Raw genomic sequence first — 24193 nt, 5'->3', positions numbered from 1 at the left:
CTCTTCTGCTCGTTCTTGTAGCTCACGCTTGTGCTGCACAATTTCTATTTTTTTGGTGTCAGGAGATGAGCTGGATGCCAGACACTTCTGAGTAGCCACAAAATTCATCATGAACATAACACTTTGAGTGTTTACTAGGTTGGACCCATTTAACATGGACACGTTTGATGTCACTTCCGCAGAACAGTGTAGGAACTTCCGACTCAAAGTAAATTCAAGAAAAATAGGCTACAGGTTTATAGATGAATCGGTGCTGAACCACTGATGTGTCATTCCACTCATCAAATGATAATATAGTCTTACAGGGTAAAATCAAATGGCTATTGTAAATATATTTTTGTGTAAAAACTTTCATAATGTGTCATTAAGATTAAATTATTTTGGTATAAGAGTCTTTGTGATTTAAGGAGATAAACCAGATAAGCATTCACACAGTCGTTCTGAGGTGTAAAGTACACGTAGGGTCAAAATGTTGTTTTGCTTTTTTTATGTTACATAGACAACTTTATGTTACATAGATAACTTATTAAAAGACACAATGTATTTGAAAAAGGTAGATATAATTTATTGAGGGGAAATTTTCAGTAATTGTTTTGGACCCTGGCTTTTAAGTGTTAAAAATGTCTACTCAATGTAAAGGCCAATTAATAGTTACTAGCTCTATCAAAACCCATTTTTTATGTTTCAAATGTCTAGATAACTAAAATGAAGCTAAACATTTTGTAGATTTTACTATTTTCTTATAACCCTCATAATATCACTGGTAGCGAAACAGACCCCCAGCAAAATGATGTCACCACTGTGGTTGGGACAGTACAGTTGGAAAGCCTGGCTTTGAAGCTTTAGAACATAGTTCTCGTGACTGTGGCTAAATAGCTCAATCTTGCTCTGATCTTACTGACCTTCCTCCAAAAGTTATTTGGTTTGCCCTTGGGGGCAGCAGCAAATCTTCATTGTGCCTAGAGGTATGTATTTGGAGTATTGGCGTCTTCCTTTATCAGCACTTTCTCTTTCCATGTTACTGGACTTTATAGAGTTGTTGCTTCAGTCTAGGAGGTTTCTGGATTGTTTCAGTTTCAATTATAACCAATTTCCTTTCCTATGAGGGTTTGATAAAGATGGATGAGATGACACAATGAGGTGTTCCAACAAAATCATGATCCAGAACTCACCCCGTACAAAGAATCAGCAACCTAAATTGAAATAATCCTCCTGATCTTAATAATGATCAAAATCGAATTATATGTAAGGACCTAGATCCCTGCGTGCGTCCTTCCACTGCTGCCTTTTGCTGTCTATTTAATTTTTTTATTCTCTCTTCCGTAAATAAACAGCGGCTCACAGTTAGATTAGGGAGGAGAGAGCAGAAACTTCAAAAAGTAACGAATCAAAAGCTCCCTGTTGTACCATGTTTCAATTGGCTAATATCCATCAACCCGGAGTAAGACACAACACTCCTAATTGCTCCAGAACTGTGTTTCATCCTGCCCTTAGCTTGTCTTAGGGGGGCCATATGTTTGACTGTGGCAGAAAAAAGTTTTAATGATGCGAGGCTGATCGGTCTGTGCTTTAGCTCGAGCAGAATGTGAAATCAACATGCCAAATCAAAATGACTTTGTGGCAGCACAGTTTATGTTATAAGCATATATGTATGTATATATATATATATATATATATATATATATATATATATATATATATATATATATATATATATATATATATATATATATATATATATATATATATATATATATATATATATATATATATATATATATTCATACATACACATAGAGGGCAAAAAATTCTTAATAAGTAATTTTTTCCTAAAATAAGTGCTTTTTTTTAACTGAGGTGGTAATTGAGACACTTTGCCAATGGAACGAGACAATTTACATTTAAAATGAGGAAAAAAAATATTGTATTGTCTTATTTCAAGTGCCTATTATTTTATTATCTTATTTTCAGTGTAAAAATACTAATTCCATTAACAAATAATCTTATTTACCTACTCAAATTAAGGGGAAATACACTAAATTTAAGACATTATTACTTATTTCTGGATCGTTTTTTCATGGTATATATACACACAAGCAATAAAGGAGTCAAACAGTACCCATTTGGCTACTTACCACGCTGACTTTGACAGCATAGAGCAGGTCAAAAGGCAGTGCAGCCACCAGGTCGATGATGAACCACGTCGTCAGGTAATGGATGCATATCTGCCGAGCGTCAAAGATGACCTGACCTGACTTGCTGACAAAGGTGGTGCGAAAATTGAAAATAATATCTGCCGTTAAAAAACAGAAAAGTTAGAGTTTGGTTATTCTGCAAACAAAATGATCAGAGTACACAATGAAATAATTTGTTATCTGCAACCAACCAATGATGAAGAGGATCTCCACACCAATATCACTGACAGTTGTGCTCCGGGTCAGATCATCGTCGTCACCAATAAAGCACACATTATAGGGCACTGTTACAGCTACGTAGAAGGTGGCGAGCAGGATCAGCCAGTCCCAGCCTGCTTTAAATGTGCTGTAGTGAAGCAATATGAATTTGGACTTCTTGGCATCTGCAACCTTATACTCTGGTAGAGCAGGTGGATCGCCAAACATATTCTAGAAAAGAGAAGAAAAAACTTAGCCTGTTTTTTAAAATCCCCAGCTTTAAGCTGGTAAGAACTGCTTTAATGGGGTCAATGTGTGAATTGTTTTTTTTTGTTTTTTTTTTTTTGTTTTTAATACAAACAACCCTTCCTGTTGTCTTTCTTAACATCTTTACAGAGATTGTTTTTCTTATGAGGCTGGACTACATATCTTAGTGATAAGTGGTCAATATTTTACCTGAAGAAAAACAAATGAATTAAATTGGAAAATTGAGAAAATTAATTTTGCTCATAAAGACAATTCAAACTCCCTTACTTTGTATAAGACAACTTTCTAACGGTATCAATATTGTATAAATTTGTAATATTATGCTCCTAAGCTGTAAAATGCTTCTTAAAGCTAAAGAAGTTTTTTTCTTTACACTTCACTTTTTAGCTTTTTTTTTGTACTTGTTCTATATATAAAAAAACCTGGTATGTCTTTTAACTATAGCAGAATGTAAGATTGTAGTACAGTCACAGACAATTTATACAGTGGTAGCCAAGCAGGCTATATATATATATATATATATATATATATATATATATATATATATATATATATATATATATATATATATATATATATATATATATATGTACATTGAGAGGTGGCTGAAAACAGATTGGCACCAGAACCTGTTTCAGCTTGACCTAAACATAAATATAACTAAGAAAAACATATATATCACCAAATATATCAGCAAAGACAAACCAGATTTTCCTAAAGCCTTTCCTTATAAATATAAACACATATTTACACTTTCATTCTGTCTAAATTAAACAGTGTAATCGATGATCTTCTTTCAGCTTTGAGTTCCAGGGGGATCATCTATTCTATTTGGTATCAAAAATGCCAATCTTTGTGACATGCTTACCTAAAATCAATGCTCCTGCTCTCGCTGCACCTGTACACCTTTAGTGTCTGTGTTTTCAGTCAGCTTTGGTTTTATTGTAGCTCTACCGATCTTACCATATACTGTGCTAATGGCAGAGAATTGCAAGAAGCAAATTGTTTAACAAGTTCATGACAAGAAGAAGAGGACCTCAAAATACAATATGTTTTCCTTTCCAACATGAAATTAATTTTGAAGCTTTAAAGCTACAGTGTCTAATAATTACAGAGATTTACTGACAGAAATGTATTATATTATACATAAGTGTGTTATTTATTATCATCTACGAACTGAAATTATCACTCTTAATGTTTTTGTTGCCTTAGAAATTGCTATTTATGATTAAATATTTTCTCATTTAGGAATGCAGACATTTTTCTTCTATGGCAGCATAGAGCTGACAAGCTAGTGAACAAACTATAGAGATCTCCATTACGCTCGAATATGACTGTGGCAAATTAGGCCTATATAAGGTCTATATGCTACAGAGACTAAATAAATGCTTTTCATAAATTAATCTATGCAAACAAACCTTGTTATCATTTTACAAGATAGGTAATGCAAACGTTGCCATTTTGTACTATAACGACCTCCGTATCGTTAGAAGGGGTGAAGCGGCGAGAGAAGCTGTTCATTTCTCTGCAGTCTGATCATTAGATCTCATTAATAATTACACACTGTAACTTTAACTATTGACTGATAAATAGTGACCCGATACAATACCACCAAAAAACGTACATGGTTTAATTACTAATTTTTTAGTGTGAAATGTCAAAAAAAGTTTGTTGAGATGATACTACTCAAACAGAAAACAGTAATCAAAAACAAAAGGTATGAGAATGACTGACCCATGAATTACTAACCAGTGGGTGAGATAAACTCTAAACAGAAGCAGTGTATTCATAGAGATTTTAGATACAGGCAATTTCATATTTTCTTAGTTTATTTCAAACCAATTTCAGCTTGGGAAATCCATATGCACAATTTGTATGGTCAAATATTTCAGTTGGTGGTAGAAGAAGACGTAGAATATTTTGAAAATGCACAGTTATTCAAAAAGTGACCTGGGCTATTTTATGCCTACATTTCTAGATAAATCATCCCCTATACCTTTAATCAATTAAAGTATTGTTTATTTATTTATCTATCAGTGTCACCGTTGCCACCCTCTGGTTACAATGGGGAATTGCTAGTCCACATGGGAACAACAAATCTTAAGGTAGGGGTGGTCACTGATTGGCTGAGAGTGGCCTTGGCCACTCCTGGACAAAACTGGCAGAACTTCTTCATGAACAAAACAAACAAAAAAACTCCAAAAGAAAACACAAAAAAAACTACAACATACAATATTAACTATTCATAACAAATCCACATTTTCCTATTTTGCTGAACAAAACAGGCAAATAAAAATAAAATAAAAATCATATCAGCAGTACAGTTCTTGCATCTAAATGCCTAACTGCTGTTTGTAGAAGAGCTCACCGACTTGTCCCCTCCCCCCTTCTCACCTGTCTGCCCTTGATTTTGTCATCTGTCCTTTAACAGCAGCATCACTGCTCCCTTTTCTCCATACAGTGACCCTTACATGCAGTAGTTCCCTTTCCCACCCTCTTCTGTTAATTGAACAACGTGATGATACCTTGTTGATTTTAATCTTGCTCTTCTCCCTGCTGTGGAGGTGACCAGAGATGTGGTAGAGCACCGTGCTGCCCCGCAGACGAGCCGAGCTGAATGAAGAGCCCGTTTTCACCCTGCCGCGTCGTCGCTCTGTAAACACATACACACAAAATGTTGTTACACACCTATCTACAACATCTACCCCCCAAGGTTAACTCTTGATGACTGAATCAGTCATTACGCTTGATGAAAAACACATAATATTCTGTCCTAAATAGGAAAACATGAATATGCAAAAGGAGAATAAGCAGCTTGTTTATACCAACAAAAAGTGTTTAAGAGATGCCACCCATGTACAGTTAAAAGAACTCTGAATTGTTAAGTCTATATATGATACTTGGTATAATGCAAATGATGCCTCGCTAACTCAGTTTCCTGCTTTTAGAAGAGTGTCAGTTCTGTATATCATGCTGTATTTTCTGTGAGTAATTACATTTGTGTGAGCTTAAAAACATGCCCCATTCTTTTTAAGTGAGTTGCAGTAGCACACAGATTATGCAGGAGTGATGACTTCAGTCAAAGACGTTGTAATTACAGAAAGCACATTATTGCTGTGGAGTCTTGGGTCTTTGTTTAGTGATGTGAGCCAACGGGAAGGGACAGAAGTGGGTTTAGAGATGATAACGCTGCTGAAGAGTAAAAATTATAACTGCTTCTAAGCGTCCTGTTGGAAAGTCTGTGTGCTTCATGGGTGATTTGTGTGGACCCAAGAAGAGGTACGCAGACAGGCCCCATCCATAACATGGCACAGCCTTGGGGGATGCGACATGGCAGGAGCACAGAGATAGACACATGCTTATTTTTAGATCTAATGAATTTCACTGCACTCCTATTGCCTTTCATATAGGGTTGAGGAAAAGTGCGAGTCTTGTGTGTGAGAAAGGGGAAAAGATATTTAGGATAAGAAAACCAAGGTGAAAATGGACAGTTGCTGGTCAAGACAGCTGGAATAGAGGTGATGGAGGAACATGGGAGTAGGCAAGAACAAAGCAGAGAATTAGGAATAGGAAGGAATTGGAAATCCAGCTGCTGAATCAAATTGGGGCTGACTCAAGATTGGGATTCATTTTTTCCTCTGTTGACTTGCCCAAAGAGCTACAGTTTCTATGTGGGTCACATGTAAGGTGTCCCTAGCTTGGGTGAAATTTCAAACGTGTATATATATATATATATATATATATATATATATATATATATATATATATATATATATATATATATATATATATATATATATATATATATATATATATATATATATATATATATATATATATATATATATATATATATATATATATATATATATATATATATATACATACATACATATATGTATATTTTTAAATACTAATTGTTTATTCAAAATGTGTGACTACATTTTTTTGCACTAATTCTGAAAAAAAATCTCATTCATCCTTTTCCACATCTCTCCTATTATTTATCTATACTGTAGAAAGAACTTAAGGTTTGGGGGGATTAATATCTTGATAAAAAGATGTGAAGACACCCAAATAAAAAAAAAAACTAAACACCAACTATAAATTCACGTAGAAACTGATATAGAAAAATGATCTTGGTCTGATAGCTTTTTTTTTTCTTTCAAATGTGCATATGGTAACATTACTTTTTTAGATTGAATGCGTATTATCGGAAAATAAATGCACTTCAGGCCAAAAGGAAATTAAGATTAATGTCTACAAATTTAACTGATTGCTTAATGTTAATCTTTGATAAGTCAAGATACAAATAAACCTCTCAGAATAAAAAAAAAATGGGAAAGAATAGGTACACCACTGCCTGCTTCCATGAGATTCAAACTGGATAATAGCTGCAAATAGGTTTAACAGACGGTAGAAACCTTACAGAAGCAATAGTTCCTGGCAAACAATGTATCAGGCAAATTGTCTGGAGTCCATTGGTCTTCCAGAAGAAAGATTATTCATATGGTGAAAATATTTAGAAAAGCGGCCAGTCCTCTCCAAACTGTACGCCCAAGTTAATACATCACAGGATCCAATTAATTGTAAAATAAACTAAGCCCAATTTTTTTTTTGGCAATAATAGCTTGACTTTGTTGTCTTACTTAACATTAAAGTTCATGATGGAGCATCAACAACAACAAAATAAGCTGTGAACCATTTTGTTCGCTTTAATGGGAGACATGGAAAAATGTTGACTGTCTACATAAAATATAATAGAACAGAATGTGTTTGCAGAGTTGCATCCAAAAAAACCCCACATTTGTTTATTAATTTTCTTTCACAGTGTTGGTTGACAGTTGGGACTAAAGTGGAGATGTTTGATATTAATGCACAGCGCTGTGTTTGGACAAACCGAATACAGTACACAGCACATTAATCCTTATCAACACAGGCGGTGAACATGTCATAATAAGAGCTTGTTTTGCAGCTAAAGGACGCTGTCACATTGCAGTCATTTGGTGCGCCATCATCTCCTCTGTATATCAAATGTATAAAGGTCAAATGTAATGCTGTCCATGCAACAGCACAATCTCTGTTCACACTGCAACATGGATCCAGGCACACCTTCAAAATAAAAGAATGAAGCTGTTGCTATGGAACATGAAAGCTCAGACATTAAATAGTTAAACTTAATATCAGAACTTTTGAAAAATGGATGGAAACTTTAAGAGTAGATACAGCTAAAAATGGTATTGCACCCATCCGAGTAACACAGTTTAAAGCTGTGCCAGTTTTGACATTAAACAAAAGTTGTTTATTCCAATTGCTCTATAGAATGCAAACATCCAAATGCACAATTTGACTTCATTGATATATATTATTTTTCATTCTTTAGTTTGAAAAAATATCCATTCAACAGTATCAATATTCACATTTATATTTACCTTCTTTCTTTTCCTCTTGGGTGGTTTTGACTTTAGAGTCAGTAATGTCCTTAAATGAGGCCAGAAACAGCACCACGTCACCCTTCTCATTCTTAATGGGCACAATGTCCAGGAGACACCAGAAGAGAGCAGCTGAAAGGAAAGAACATCCTTGTTAACACTTATAAACACCATCTCTGGTTACTTTCTGAATGGATCCAGAATCTGTGTGTGTGTGTGCAGGTGCACGGTGCATAACATGCGAGTGTGAGGGGGTGGATGTGGATGTGTGTGTGTCCAAACTGTATACGTGTATGTGTGTCCACAAAGCGACTCTTCTATACATTCCTGTACTAGCTAATGAGCCTGTCTGCTGCTAGAAGTCACTAGAGAGAGGCTGAGCCCTGAAATAGCCTGAGCCAGTGTTCCCAACAGACACAACAGGAGAGAACCTGTTTCCAAGGTCCCATTTTTGTTGAATCACTTGCTTTTGTGTTTCTGTAAAATGTTTAAAAGATTACTGCTGTCTACATTTCCTTCATATATCTTGAGTAATATATTATTTAGTAACAACCTCCTTTTGGACATCTGTACATGGGAAATATTTTTTATTTAATTTGGGTAAAAGTATGATTTAAAAAAAAAAAGAATCAGAGAAAATAAATGGTGGTATTTTTATGTGTTTGGGTCTTGGTTTTTGTCTGTGTCAGGGACACCAGTAGCGTAGGATGCAAATGTTCATCCTGAAAACCGGAGGGTTGCCAGTTTGAATCCCAGCCTGGTCTGTTTGCCTCTTGATAGAGGTCAGAGACCCTGCTCATTTGTCAGTTGCACCTATGGCAGCTCTGGCTACATCATCAGCCTTCAGGCACCATCAGGCTGAATGTAGTGTAAATCGCTCTGGGAGCATTGGACTTGATTGATCACTGATCATTTATAATTTGACCATTTTGGTACTCTTTTAGTATTACTAATGTCATGTGTTTTTCTCTAAATGTTTGGTGTATTTTCTTAAATTATTCCCTCCCTTCAAGTTCTAGTTCCTATTGTTCTTTGATTTGTCTCCTTTCCTAGGTTCCCCTGCTCAGTACCCTCCCTCATTGGTTTAGTATTCCCCTGATTAGATTCACCTGGTTTCCATGTCACTAATCACATGTCCTGTTGTCAAGTTATGCTGCCCTTGTTCCATCTCCTGCTCTCTCTGTCCCCCCTTAAGCTTGCTCAGTTCTCTCATTAAATTCTGTTTTCACTCACCAAGTAGCACCTGAACTCCTGCCTCCAACCTTTTCTTGCTCCAACCTCACACTACATGACGTTAAGACGTATTCCCTAAGCTTTAAAAAGGTGATCCATTTCCACTGCATCAGCAAGTTCTCTGCAGCTGTGGCCAGTGGCTTTTCAGCATTATCAGCTAATTAAATTTCCTCATTGTTTCAGTCAGAATCAGACTCAGACATACTTTAATAATCCCAGAGGGAAATTACAGGTAATCCAAGAGGCAAATTACAATGTAGTTCTTTTTTTTAGTTCATTGTTAATTTTTCTTTACCAAACTACTGAACACTTTATTTCATATAGCAAAAAGAGGCCAGAGGTGTCATTTAACAACATAATAATAGTTTGTTGCTATACTTTGGTACCTTTTACCAGTTACAACTTCAGGTTTTTTTTTTGTTTTTGTTTTTCGGTCTTTGTACTTCTACTCCCTACATTTAAACACAAATATATGTAATTTGTACCCTTTACTTTCTCAAAACGTACTTGTTTGCTTTATACTAAGTCATATAAATGTTATATTCATAACAAAACAGGGGGAAAAAACAAATTAACAAAAATAACTATAAAGCTGGAAACGCTTTATTACAGGAAAACCAGACATGATTAAAGCCAGAAGGCTGGGAAAGAATCAGAGACGAAAGATATTTCTCATTAGTTGCCTTATTCAAGAGAATCTTTTGGTGTGGTAGGCTTCAACAATGATTCAAGGTAAATATGCTGCAAACCTAAAACCTGCAAGCTTGTTTTTTTTTAAGCATTTTCCATTTGATCTGTGAAAAACAAACGCATAGAGACCTACTATTAGAATATGAGCAACCACACAAACCATTTCTGTCAGGTTGAGTGGAGGTTTTTAGAGGACCCAAATGCAGAGACAGAAGGTGAGGTGGTTTCTTGCAGGTTTAATATCCAAAAAATAAATAAATACCACGAGACATTAGGGAAAAAGTAAGCTTGCATGAACAATGCAAACAGCAACTTTTAAACAGAGCGTGCACGAGCAGAAATGAGTTTGTGCGTGCTCTCGCATGCGTTTAATAGGCGTTACCTCTCGGGAGCGGGTACAGGGTTGTGCATGTGAATTTTCTTTTTTAAAGGTAGAAATATGCGAAAAATCCTCCACTATACCTTTAATTTATCTCCCTGAGGTGCCTTTAAAAAATCTCTCTTTGACAGCTGGATGGCTGCCATCTTTGTATAGACACATGTTGGGTGCCTTCCAGGTATTGCATGTTATTATTTCATTGTAAATTTCATGATATAAATATTTATCTATCAAATTATGTATAAATGAATAAATCATTTCAATTATCCAATGGTATATTTAACGGTAAATGTATTTATTTCACTTAATATTAATTTAGTTAATTTAACACTACATAGGACCTGGTCACGTTTCTGGACAATATAAGAATTAAAAAATTGAATCCCCCACCAAGCTCAGATGTTGCTGCAGTTTTCCTCTCAGAAAGCCTCAGACACTTCTTTTTAATCTTACCTCACTTTAGCATTTAGGAAAACAACAAACAAATCGGTTCAAACTGGGAAAATCTATTTTTAAATGGTACATCATCCTCATTTGGTTGGCCTGGTGGTGGTAGACCTGCATGTTATTTCAACCATTTAAAGAAAAACGATAAAACGGGGTGTCCAAATGCATTTCTTACCATTCTTTTTTAAATTGCTGTTTACTTCTAAAACTGGGATATCTTACCATTGTAAATATAGATGTTTAATACTTATAAATCCAAATATATTAAAAACCTACAGACTTTAAAAGGTATTCTATTTTTCTTTCTCAAATTACATTGCATTCCCACAGGATCCTTCTGTAATTATTTCCTTCAGGAGGTTTAAATGAATTCCTGATCAAGAGGGATTTCCCACGGAGTTTCCTCTCATTACTCCCACTCATTAAATTCTCCTTGCAGGGCGATAATAACAGTATTTTGGTTTTTGCATGTGTGATGTGAGTGTCTGCATGTCTGTGAGAGAAAGCGGCACTATCAAGCACACAGCACGAAAAAGGAGCTCCCTTGATTGCGAACATGCAGCGCTTCCTTTTTTTAGACCTACAGACAGACAGAGGGGGACAAACCGATTCAATCAGTTTTGCTTTCAGGTCTGGTGTGACTGGTGAAAAAAAAAGCGGGATGATGAAACAAAAGAACAGTTAAAAGGATAAGAACCAGTATGGTGGGAGGCAGATAGATGCTTTGGCAGAATCATGTGGAAGTGAAGATGGAAATAAAGGAAATAAAATGAGGGATGCAGCAGTGACTAAAAGGAGATCTTATGTGATGTTAGCTGCTGGTTGTGTGAGTGTGTGTTCAAGCTGTCACTTCATTTAACTTAAAACCTTAAACATTAAATGCAGAGAAAACAATAAGCCATTTATGATGCCCCACAGAATCATTAAGTTTTTAAAGCAGCTATCCTGAAGCCTCACGTACAAAAACAGAGCAAAGCGTTCATACTGAAGCGCACCACAAGAACTCGGATTTATGAAACAATGCATACAACCCAATAGATAGCGACACAAGAGCAGTAGTGCCAAGATTTTATGCATGATTTATTTATTTTTCAAATGAACTGGGGCTTTGTTGAGTGTTAGTGCGCATTACAGGGCCTTGTGAGGTGATTTGTGCTTTAAAAGATACAAAGTAAAGATTTTTATGTAGTGGACAACTGCAGAGTCCAGGTTAAGATGATAGGGTTGCTTTTCCATGAAAGTAATAGGTATTTCACTATAATCAGTTTTCTATTTTTATATTGCTTTTGTACTTTTTTATGGTCTCAAAATTTAAATGATATTTTTACAAGAATGGAACAGAAACATGTGCATATAGATGTAATGATGAAGCGATTCTGTTCCACTTTGTTTACATTACATTTTTTAAGCTAAGTAGCTTTAAGCAACTATTTTGAATCATTTAAAAATGTTCTTACCACAAATAAACTGATTCAAGCAAATGATTGCTTTATTAGATGGCTTATGTTTTTTTCTGCACAGGCTTATTATTCTGCTTAGTTGCAAGAGTTTGCTTATGTTCACCCATCCATTTTCTAACACGCTTCCTCCAAAGTGGGGTCGCGAGTTGTGCTGGTGCCTATCCAGCTGTCAATGGGCGAGAGGCGGGGTACACCCTGGACAGGTCGCAAGTCCATCGCAGGCTTATGTTCAGTTCTTCTGGTAATTATTAAGTAATGGAAACCCAACCACCTTTAAACCCAACAATGCATATACATTGCGGTTATTTTACCCGTAACAGAGCTGTGACTGGGCTCCATACAATCACACTAGCATAGTTATGCTGCAGCGCTCTGGACCTGATGCCACATTTGAAATATCTATTTGTGTAGAGCAGCAGTTGATTGTGGATAGGGCTGCTCTGTGGTGCAGTGGGTAGCACTGTCGCTTTGCAGCAAGAAGGTTCTGGGTTTGATACCCGGCCTGGGGTGTGCATGGAGTCTGCTTGTTCTCCCTGTGTAGCCGGTACTCCGGCTTCCTCCCACAGTCCAAAAACATGACTGTTAGGTTATTTACCTACGAAGAATCCCAAAATTCTCCTTGGGTGTGTGCATGAATGGTTGTTCCTCCTTTTTTGTCTCTGCGATGGAATGGTGACCTACCCAGGGTGTACCGCCTTTCTCGCCCGTAGACAGCTGGAGATAGGCACCAGCACCACTCGTGACGCCCCTTGGGATAAGCATGATGGAAAATGGATGGATGATTGTGGATATTCTATCCCCATAAATACATTTGAAAATACATATGACCCACCAGGTGTCACATTAACTTTGGCAATGCTGTAGTCATGTCATCACAGAGTCTTCATTAACACTGCCTTATATCATAATATCATATATCAACATATGGGTGAGGTTGTCCCATTCAGGATGTCTTAGGAATGACTGTTAGATACCAGACCTGTCGATTAGTTCCAAACAGTCCAGCTGCAAAGCACACAATGAGAACTTGAACTGACACCAGTAATGCATGGTTCCTCCCTGTCCCGCTGTGACGCTGGTCAATCTAAACCACCTATCAAGTCATGCACCAATAGCTGCCAGCAGGTCAGTTAGATCTCTGACCACACAAACCAAGGTTGCTATCTTTCAGCAATTACACATGCCTTTACTCAGCAATTTATGGACATGAGGGATTATCTATTATCATAATGATTTAACCATTTAGTTTAATCATTATGCTTAAATTTATAAAAGCTTAATCTCATGATAAAAATCCATCATGGTTGTTGGTCTAAAAATAGAATCATATTTCAGGGTATATTGGTGAGTTTAGGTTATGTCTAGATCAAAACAGCTTACACTGCTGCCACCCATTTTCACTGCAAATCACAATTTTGTGTGAACTATATTACACTTTACACTCTTTCACAAAAAATTGGATTGTGTTTTGTATAATGTTATTAAAACATTAGACATTGTCACTAACTATGGATTTTATCTACACAGGAACCAGTAAACTCTATAAAACATGAGAGATATAGAAACCAAATGTTCAGTAGGGACCTCCTACTATTATATTCTTCCTACTTTTACATGTAGTATTTTGGATACTTGATATTGCTGTATATTGAAGCACATTGAATAGGGATTAATAATACATTTATTTGTCTTTACATGATCATCTGTGTGCAATATCATAATGATAAAAAACTGTGTACAATATTAGATGGGAAATTAAAGTTCCCCTATCAACTATTCATATTCATTTGCATTTCTGTTGTATATTTTGCCAGTTCAATTGGCTAAGGGATATGAGTTCACAGAAAGGTTAGAGTGCTGGGAGAAACTCTGTGTGGATTTTAAAATCATTATTAAACACAGTTGCTTGAATCTATTTCCAGGGATTAACAGCAACTCTTTGGAGAAATTAACTCTCACTGAATTTGACTAAACAAGTGTTGAATTACCACTGTACTTTCAACATACATGTACACTTACCCACAATGGAAATTCAGCAGCTTTTATTTTGCTTTTAACACCTCTAAAAAAATATTTTGTGAACTACTTTTGAAAAATGTCATGTTTTGTTGTTTTTTGATTAACTAAAAGTTGTTTATTTTTTATTCCAAATTGTTATAAAAGTCATATCTTATAAGCAAGATTATTTTGCTCCTGTAAGATTGTTTTTATGTCTTTATTTTTCTTGTTTAAAATTATGATCTTTGTTTAAGATCAACAAAATCAATCCCAGCAACATTTTAAAGGAGCTCAGCAATTTCTAAAGTGTGTGAAACTCCTATAACATTTAGAGAACATATGATAATTAATGTACTATAATATCTTTTACTTTCTCATTTGTATTTTTGTGTTCTGTTTGCTTTCTCTATTTCATTTCTTTACGTTTAGTTTGTTTTAAAAAAAAAAATTGGTTTGGATAAAAAAAAAATGTAAACCAGGTTTGTTGTTCAAAGAAAATTTGCAACAAGAAGTAAAAAGTCAAATATAAAGATAAGTATGTAAAGCAGTTGATTAGATCCCCATATATGACATAATGAATGAATGCCAGTTTTATGTAGATTTTCTGGCAAAATACATAATTCAGAATTCAAATGCTGAAAGAATGTGAGGACATTTCCCAAGACATTGCATTATCTTTGGTAATTTTGAAGTTACTTTCTCTTTTGTCTCATTTCCACTTTTCCTACGATACACAGATGTGTCAAATTATACCATGTGACAGTAAATAAGGCATTTACTGATGTCTTAATGTGCTCGTTAATTTAATTTTGCTCACTGGGCCACTGTCTAATCAAAGAGTCACACAGGAAACCGCACAGCTGGCAGTGCTGAATCTGACTGATAAAGATAAGGCTGAGTAGTCAGAAGTTGACAGCTAATAAAATTTTAATGTTTCTGGGATTTTAACCATAAATGTGGAGTTTATCTGTATAATTGAGGACTTTGTTTAATTGCTGTTAAATGGGCACAGAACCCCCCAAAAAAGACATTTTATACCTTCATCCATCCATCCGTCCCTACCCACGTCTAAATGAGGCACCCTCTGACAAAGTCTTAGAAACATATTCAGTGAAACATAAAAGATAAAGTCTCACATTAAAGCCACTATTTGCATATTCTTATATAAATCTTACAGCTTGTCGCCTGACCTTGGTTCTGTCTCCTACTTGAAAAAAATACAGAGGAATACAACAATTCCACTCACTCCACAAGAGGAAAAGAGAGAAAAAATATTTAACGTTGAAAGAAAGACTTAAATGTTTTGCATTTTGCAGCAAGCATTTAGGTAGCAGTAAACAAAAGAAAAAAATAGCACTCTGGTCCGATGCCACAAACTATAACTTTGTGACATACAGTTGTGCTTGAAAGATTATGTGCCCTTGCATTAACGAATGGAAAAAAAGATCAGCTGCCAGTAAAATAAATTTAAATTTACAAAAATAATAACGAATAAAACTTATGGAAAAATGGAAATCATGACATTGAATATACACTCACCAGCCACTTTATTAGGTACACCTGACAAACTGCTCATTAACACTTAATTTCTAAGCAGCCAATCATATGGCGGCAACTCAGTGCATTTAGGCATGTAGACATGGTCAAACCGAGCATCAGTATGGGGAAGAAAGGTGATTTGAGTGACTTTGAACGTGGCATGATTGTTGGTGCCAGAAGGGCTGGTCTGAGTATTTCAGAAACTGCTGATCTACTGGGATTTTCACGCACAACCATCTTTAGGGTTTACAGAGAATGGTCCGAAAAAGAAAAAACATCCAGTGAGCGGCAGTTCTGTGGGCGGAAATGCCTTGTTGATGCCAGAGGTCAGAGCAGAATGGCCAGACTGGTTCGAGCTGATAGAAGGACAACAGTGACTCAAATAACCCCCCGTTACAACCAAGGTGGGCAGAAGAGCATCTCTGAATGCACAGTACGTCGAACTTTGAGGCAGATGGGCTACAGCAACAGAAGACCACACCGGGTGCCACTCCTTTGAGCTAAGAACAGGAAACTGAGGCTACAATTTGCACAAGCTCATCGAAATTGGACAATAGAAGATTGGAAAAACGTTGCCTGGTCTGATGAGTCTCGATTTCTGCTGCGACATTCGGATGGTAGGGTCAGAATTTGGCGTCTACAACATGAAAGCATGGGTCCATCCTGCCTTGTATCAACAGTTCAGGCTGGTGGTGGTGGTGTCATGGTGTGGGGAATAATTTCTTGGCACTCTTTGGGCCCCTTGGTACCAATTGAGCATCGTTGCAACGCCAAAGCTTACCTGAGTATTGTTGCTGACCATGTCCATCCCTTTATGACCACAATGTACCCAACTTCTAATGGCTACTTTCAGCAGGATAATGCGCCATGTCATAAAGCTGGAATCATCTCAGACTGGTTTCTTTAACATGACAATGAGTTCACTGTACTCAAATGGCCTCCACAGTCACCAGATCTCAATCCAATAGAGTATCTTTGGGATGTGGTGGAACGGGAGATTCGCATCATGGATGTGCAGCCAACAAATCTGCGGCAACTGTGTGATGCCATCATGTCAATATGGACCAAACTCCCTGAGGAATGCTTCCAGCACCTTGTTGAATCTATGCCAAGAAGAATTGAGGCAGTTCTGAAGGCAAAAGGGGGTCCAACCCGTTACTAGCATGGGGCACCTAATAAAGTGGTCGGTGAGTGTATTTATGTATATATACACTATATTGCCAAAAGTATTTGCTCACCCATCCAAATTATTGGAATCAGGTGTTCCAATCACTTCCATGGCCACAGGTGTATAAATTCAAGCACCTAGGCATGCAGACTGTTTTTACAAACATTTGTGAAAGAATGGGTCGCTCTCAGGAGCTCAGTGAATTCCAGCGTGGAACTGTGATAGGATGCCACCTGTGCAACAAATCCAGTCGTGAAATTTCCTCGCTCCTAAATATTCCACAGTCAACTGTCAGCTGTATTATAAGAAAATGGAAGTGTTTGGGAACGACAGCAACTCAGCCACGAAGTGGTAGGCCACGTAAACTGACGGAGCGGGGTCAGCGGATGCTGACGCGCATAGTGCGAAGAGGTCGCCAACTTTCTGCAGAGTCAATCACTACAGACCTCCAAACTTCATGTAGCTCAAGAACAGTGCGCAGAGAGCTTCATGGAATGGGTTTCCATGGGCGAGCAGCTGCATCCAAGCCATACATCACCAAGTGCAATGCAAAGCGTCGGATGCGGTGGTGTAAAGCACGCCGCCACTGGACTCTAGAGCAGTGGAGACGCGTTCTCTGGAGTGACGAATCGCGCTTCTCCATCTGGCAATCTGATGGACGGGTCTGGGTTTGGCGGTTGCCAGGAGAACGGTACTTGTCTGACTGCATTGTGCCAAGTGTAAAGTTTGGTGGAGGGGGGATTATGGTGTGGGGTTGTTTTTCAGGAGCTGGGCTTGGCCCCTTAGTTCCAGTGAAAGGAACTCTGAATGCTTCAGCATACCAAGACATTTTGGACAATTCCATGCTCCCAACTTTGTGGGAACAGTTTGGAGCTGGCCCCTTCCTCTTCCAACATGACTGTGCACCAGTGCACAAAGCAAGGTCCATAAAGACATAGATGACAGAGTCTGGTGTGGATGAACTTGACTGGCCTGCACAGAGTCCTGACCTCAACCCGATAGAACACCTTTGGGATGAATTAGAGCGGAGACTGAGAGCCAGGCCTTCTCGTCCAACATCAGTGTGCGACCTCACAAATGCGCTTCTGGAAGAATGGTCAAAAATTCCCATAAACACACTCCTAAACCTTGTGGACAGCCTTCCCAGAAGAGTTGAAGCTGTTCTAGCTGCAAAGGGTGGACCGACGTCATATTGAACCCTATGGATTAGGAACGGGATGTCACTTAAGCTCATATGTGAGTCAAGGCAGGTGAGCAAATACTTTTGGCAATATAGTGTATATATATATATATATATATATATATATATATATATATATATATATATATATATATATATACATCTGACACGCGTGTCCCATTTGGGGTCGTGAGAGGTGCTGGTGCCTATCTCCAGCTGTCTACGGGCGAGAGGCAGGGTACACCTTGGCCAGTCCATCGCAGGGCAACACAGAGACACACAGGACATACAACCATTCACTCACACACTCACCGCTAAGGAGAATCTAGAGAAGCCAATTAACCTAACATTCATGTTTTTGGACTGTGGGAGAAAGCTTGAGTACCAGGAGAGAACCCACGCATGCTCAGGGAGAACATGCAAACTCCATGCTGAAAGTATATATATATATATATATATATATATATATATATATATATATATATATATATATATATATATATATATATATATATATATATACTTAACACTTTGAGACAGTCTCTGAAATCAGGTGTTTTCTGAAAGATTCAGAAAATATTCAGCTAGCCTTCCACACCTGTTGACAGGTACAGTGTGTTGGTTCGCTGTTCATGAGCACTTTAAGTTGGGACAGTTTTTTTTTTTTTTTGCATTATTTTTTTAAATTGAAATAAAAAAAATCTATATTTTACAAAGTTATTATAAAAGAAAAAAAAATTATTGTTATTTTTTCAGTTTTGTGCGAGTTAGCCCTGCAGATAACCCTGATCTCACTATTCTCACAATAAAACATGGTAGTGGCATAATCATGCCTTAAGAGTCATTTACCATAGACAAGGAAATTGGTTAGACGAGAGAAAGATGGATAAAGCTAAAAGCAGGAAAATCTGAGAAATACTTGAAAAACTCTTACAAGCTGCAAAACACTTGAGACTGAAGAAAAGGTTCTATAAAGCATTGACTGATAACACATATACAGACTACAATTTTCAGTGTGTTTTGTGTGTCATTTTGCTGCAGGCTCACTAAAGCTGGGATGACATGATTTCATGCTCGATTGTATCCCTGATTCACAGATGGAAAAAGTCTGTGTCAGTCTGCTCTTGTGATCAGGGACTTGGTGCAAAAATCTGCTTGTGTCAGAGGGAAACTGTTGCAACCAGACCCGAACCAACCTCAGTCACTGTTCAGCAAATGTTCATTTACATCAGATCTGGACAGAGTTAGGTAACTGATTACCAGTCCAACCACCAACCCTGATTGCAGAAAGGCAGGAATAAAACAAAAGCTTTGGCACCTTCCTTTTTTGAAATGTTTTGGTTTGACTTCTTTAGTAGCTACACGACATTATAAATGCAAAATAACACTGTACAAAAAAAAATACAGTCCAATTAATTACAATAAGCTTCAATAAAAAAGGATAATAGAGAGACTCTCAGATATTTAAGACTCAAACACAATGTAAAGATCTTGTTGAAAATAGGCAAAAGTTCACATATTAAATATAAAGGTAATGGGACTTTATTTAATGAGCTAAGATTTTTAAGAGAAATGCTGTCAATAGAAAGAAAACTATTTATCATTCATCCATAAAATGTATTTGCAAAATTCTACTAAAACATGATATTGTTATCTGTTAAGAAATACTAACATTTTCAATTACTTTTAGTTCAATAGCCTCACTTTGTATGGGTTATAGTAATTCTCTTGTTTTTAAGCTACAGTATGTTCTAAAAGTGCTGCCTTACCTTCACTAATTGTAGAATGGTTTTCCAATAATAATTCATTTCTCTGTGTTTAGTTTCTTGGTTCATTTTTGTATTATTTTTATGTATTCAGATTTGGTTATTTATGCTTTGTTAGTCCTTTCCATCCATGCATTTTTTCCTGCTTAGTCCTCGTCAGGGTCGCGGTGCCTATCTCCGGCACTCTACGGTCGAGAGGCAGGATACATCCTGGACAAGTTGCCAGTCTGTCGCAGGGCTTGTTAGTCTTTTAACTGTGATTAATTAGTCTCACTCCCTCAGTCTCCCCTGTTTCTCTTCTACGTCTTTCCTCTACTTCTAAATTATGTATTCATATTCAATTATGTTATTCAGTGTTTGGTCTAAAGGTCCAGAACAAGACCTTTAGACCAAAACAAGGTCAAGAAAAAAACAAGACCATATTTTTTGACACCATAACAGCGGTGGTAAAGGTATTGTTTTAGTCCAGACCCAGCCAACCAAGACCAAGGAGTACAGAGACAAGCCCAAGACATTAAGAGGCAGAGAACAAGACCATTTAAGGCCTTGTCTTGGTCTCAGAACTCTTTGGTCTTGGTTGGTATTGTCTTGACTATAGTTTTCCTTCTGTTGCCCAGTTTACACCTTATTTCCTGTTCTTTATTCCTGTATCTTTTGTACACTTTTTATGTTATTTTTAAACCATTCTGCATGCTTATCTCAGGACAAATCTATCTGCATTTTGGTCCAAGATCAAATCAACACAGCATAACATAAACTCACAATGTTTTACATATTTTCAGTTGGATTGCATAAAGTATTAGGGATATTACGGAAGTATAACCCATCTGAATTTTGAAAATGTTTTCAATTTCTTCCATTGTCATGATCTTGGCACCATAGGCTGGGTTTTACTCTTCCTCCTCTCATCTGGTTTGTTCCACCCCAGCCTAATTATCTCTTATCTGAATCACTTGTTTCTTCTGCTATTTATTCCACCGGTTCCAACCCCTTGGTGTCAGATTAATTGAGCGTTTCGGTGTGAATAGCTCTAGCTCTCTGATCTTTGTTCTGATTATCTGATTGTGACCTGTTTCTGCTCTGTGGATTCTGAGTTTTACTAACCCCTGTCTGCTCTGTTCTTCTGCTCTGTTCTGGACTGACTCCTGGATTCCTGCTAGCTTACCGAACCTGGACTGTGCTTCTGACCTCGGCTTGGATTCTCCTTCTGTACCTCATCGGCTCTTTGATCTTCTGGTCCATGTACTTGGCTCTTCTACAACTTCGGCTTTGGATATTCCCTTCTGGACACTGTTGCTCCTCGGCGCGGCGCCCGACACAAGCGGAGGACTGTCTCCTTCTCGGATTCATCACATCCCTCTGTGATCGGCCTGAACTCTTCACCAGGTCAGTGACTATTGCTTTAGTAGTCATCAGCCCTTTATTCTTATTCACGGACCTGAGTTTCTTTTTCTACAGAAAATCTGGTTTATCCTCCCCTGCTGACGAGCAGCTGCACGCCGTTAGTAAATAAAGCCTTTTGAACTCATTCAGATCTGTCTGTTTTGAATATTGGATCCAAGGTTTCGAGCCTCTGACAGCCATTTAATTGTACCTTTTTTTTTTTTGTTCTTAACTGTTGAATTTAAGAACAAAAGAGTTTCAGTTGTCAAACCTTTTTTTTGTAATTACATATATGTGAGAAACCTTTCTGTTGGAGGACTCTGAGTTAGAGCCAAAACCTAACCCATATCTAGGTTCAATATTTCCCTTACGTATAATCCAAGGCGGGTTGGTGCGCCAATGAGACCAACTGCCCCAAACCAAGATTAGGGCATGTAGTGTTTACAGTTAATGTCATTGAATTCATTACCCTCTTTAAGTAACCTTGGATCACAGTGTGAGAAGCGCTTATATACAGGTGAACACCTTCACTACAGCCAGCAGACAGAGGGCGCAACCTTTGGAGGCTGGGAGAAGTGACCGTAGGGATGTTCAGAAGATTTCTGAACAAGATCAGATTTTTTTTTTTTTTTGTTTTTTTTTATTCTGCAGTCCATAAAACACAGCAGTGTTGCTGGGGTCAGCAGTGAAGCTGAACCCATGGCTGCAGGTGGATCAGTACAACAGACTGGGTCAACCTGATAGTTTGCATATTAAGGGGAGGGTGGAGCAGAGAAGATTAATAAATAATAATTTTGAAATTTTTCTCTTTAACAAGCTTTAACCAGTGTTCAACTCAAGACCACACCAACCTAGTCCAAGGAGTAGAGAGACCATATATGGTTTTGGTCTCGGCCTCTACATGTATGGTCTCGTTTAGTGTGGTCTTTACTACAACACTACCTTTACAACCACCATTATGGTGTCAGAAAAAAATACAAGTAAGAACTAACGCTGTTATTGTGAAGTAATTCTTTTCAAAATATGCTACAACTATCTTAGTTGTGTTTGTCTTTTTCTGTAACATCCCAAAAGGATAAGCCTGCTGGAGTTAGTGGTTTGGAATACTTCTTAAAGGCAAAAGAGACAGAATTAAAAACAAAGAGTGAAAATACAATTAAATAAAACAAATTTTACCTGTCTTTGAGTAGAACATGATCTCATCTTTAAACTCCTTGCGCTCTTCCAAGGCCTCGTCAATGCTCAGGATGATGCTTTCACTGGTCTCAGGCCCATACAGAAACTTACAGGCACAGCTCTTTTGCATGACCTCTGTCCGAGAAAAGCCTGTGAGTTCACAGAAGCCATCAGAGCAGTAGACAATGGGAAAGCCCTTTGACATCTGAGCATTGGCCAGGATGAAGTTACTGTCTATAAAAAAGAAAAACAGAAGAGCATTGAAAGTGAATGACATTCAAAACATAAAAAAAAGATTTGGACAGAATATTTCCAAGAAATATCCGTGGACTTAATTTAATTATAGCCTCATTCTGAAAGCCATTAGAATAAAAAAAAAAAACATGTTTTGACTAAAACTAAATTAATAAAGGAATATTACTGAACAAATCTTTGTTTATTAAAGCCCAGTATTTATCTTTAACATATATACATTTACAAAAAAATAATCAGTAGTAACCATAATGCCTAAATGATAGAACCATACATGTAGGCAAGTTTATTTTTTAGCCCACAACACATTTCAGAAGATAGACAATTCAAAATGCTTTACATTAATAGAACATCAGAGAAGAAAAACATAGGATAAATTACATTGCATTGGCATAAGAGACAGGTTAGAAAAAAGTTGGACAACAAAATCATCTCTTAATCTTTCAGTTTGATAAACATTCATTTTAGTGCTTTTATGAGAGTTAGTTTAAGATAAGAGGAGCATAAGAAATAAACACTGGTTCTCCATGTTTGTTTCTGAGTTTGGATATGCAGAGTAGATTTAAACCAGGTTTGGGTGTTTGATTCACCGACAGCTGACAACAAGTCTGTAATGCTTTTTGGTGCTTAGCCTCCCTGTGATTTATAGATCAACAGAAGTATTTTGAATTCTACTCTTTGAGATATACAGAGCCAGTGTAAGGACTGGGAGCAGGATGAGGGCAGCAAAATTCTGCATCAACTGCAGCGGTTGGACCGATTTTTTTGAAGCTGCAGTGATCAATCAACAAAAGATAGGTCAGTCAAAAAAAAAAAATACTACAACAAGATTAGTCTTTAGTCCTAAAAATTTTCTTTTGTTGACATAAGCCCAACTTTGTGACTGTCTTCCTGTAAACTCTAAAGATTCACCTCTATGCCTACCACCTCAGACTTTGGGTCTGGTTGATGGTTTCTAGCTGAACTAACTAAAGCAGTAAGGAAACTTTTAATGAATCCTTATTTGGTCCAAAAACCTTTACTTTTTAAGGGAAAGTAATTTTTAGGTTACAATGGTGACACTGTAATGTACTATATTTGTTTGTGATTTGCATAGTAATGGTAACTCCTTTATTGTTGTTTGTTGTTATCCTAGCCAGAGTGAACATATAGCCATTGAATAGCAGGGGCCCAAAGACAAATCCTTGGGAACCCTGCATATGATTTTCGTGCTTACCATTGTAATGTTATCTAATCACACAACAATGTCGCTGTCCTTCCAGAAGGGTTCAAATAAGTGAAACATAGTACCAGAGAACATTCTGACCAGCCCCTATTATCATCAATGATCCCTCACACCCCTACCATGGACTGTTCTCCCTGCTGCCCTCTGGAAAGAGGCTTTGCAGCATCCGCTGCAGGTCCAGTAGGTTCTGCAGCAGCTTTTTCTA

General features: G+C 37.2%; 1 protein-coding gene across 1 annotated transcript in view; it reads right to left on the bottom strand.

Annotated features, from left to right (window-relative positions):
* kcnh8 (potassium voltage-gated channel, subfamily H (eag-related), member 8) overlaps positions 1–24193 on the bottom strand; it is an 80954-nt gene that overhangs the window by 40130 nt on the left and 16631 nt on the right. Inside the window, 5 exon segments of the mRNA XM_038300235.1 lie at positions 2136–2293; positions 2387–2624; positions 5186–5313; positions 8093–8224; positions 22512–22745. Of these exon segments, the coding sequence (XP_038156163.1) occupies positions 2136–2293; positions 2387–2624; positions 5186–5313; positions 8093–8224; positions 22512–22745 (890 nt within the window).

This window comes from Cyprinodon tularosa, unplaced genomic scaffold (assembly GCF_016077235.1).
Source record: "Cyprinodon tularosa strain WSP-4 unplaced genomic scaffold, ASM1607723v1 ctg443, whole genome shotgun sequence".
Classification (NCBI taxonomy): domain Eukaryota; kingdom Metazoa; phylum Chordata; class Actinopteri; order Cyprinodontiformes; family Cyprinodontidae; genus Cyprinodon; species Cyprinodon tularosa.
The sequence above is the reverse complement of the archived record's forward strand: the minus strand, read 5'-3'. Positions and strand labels throughout refer to the sequence as shown.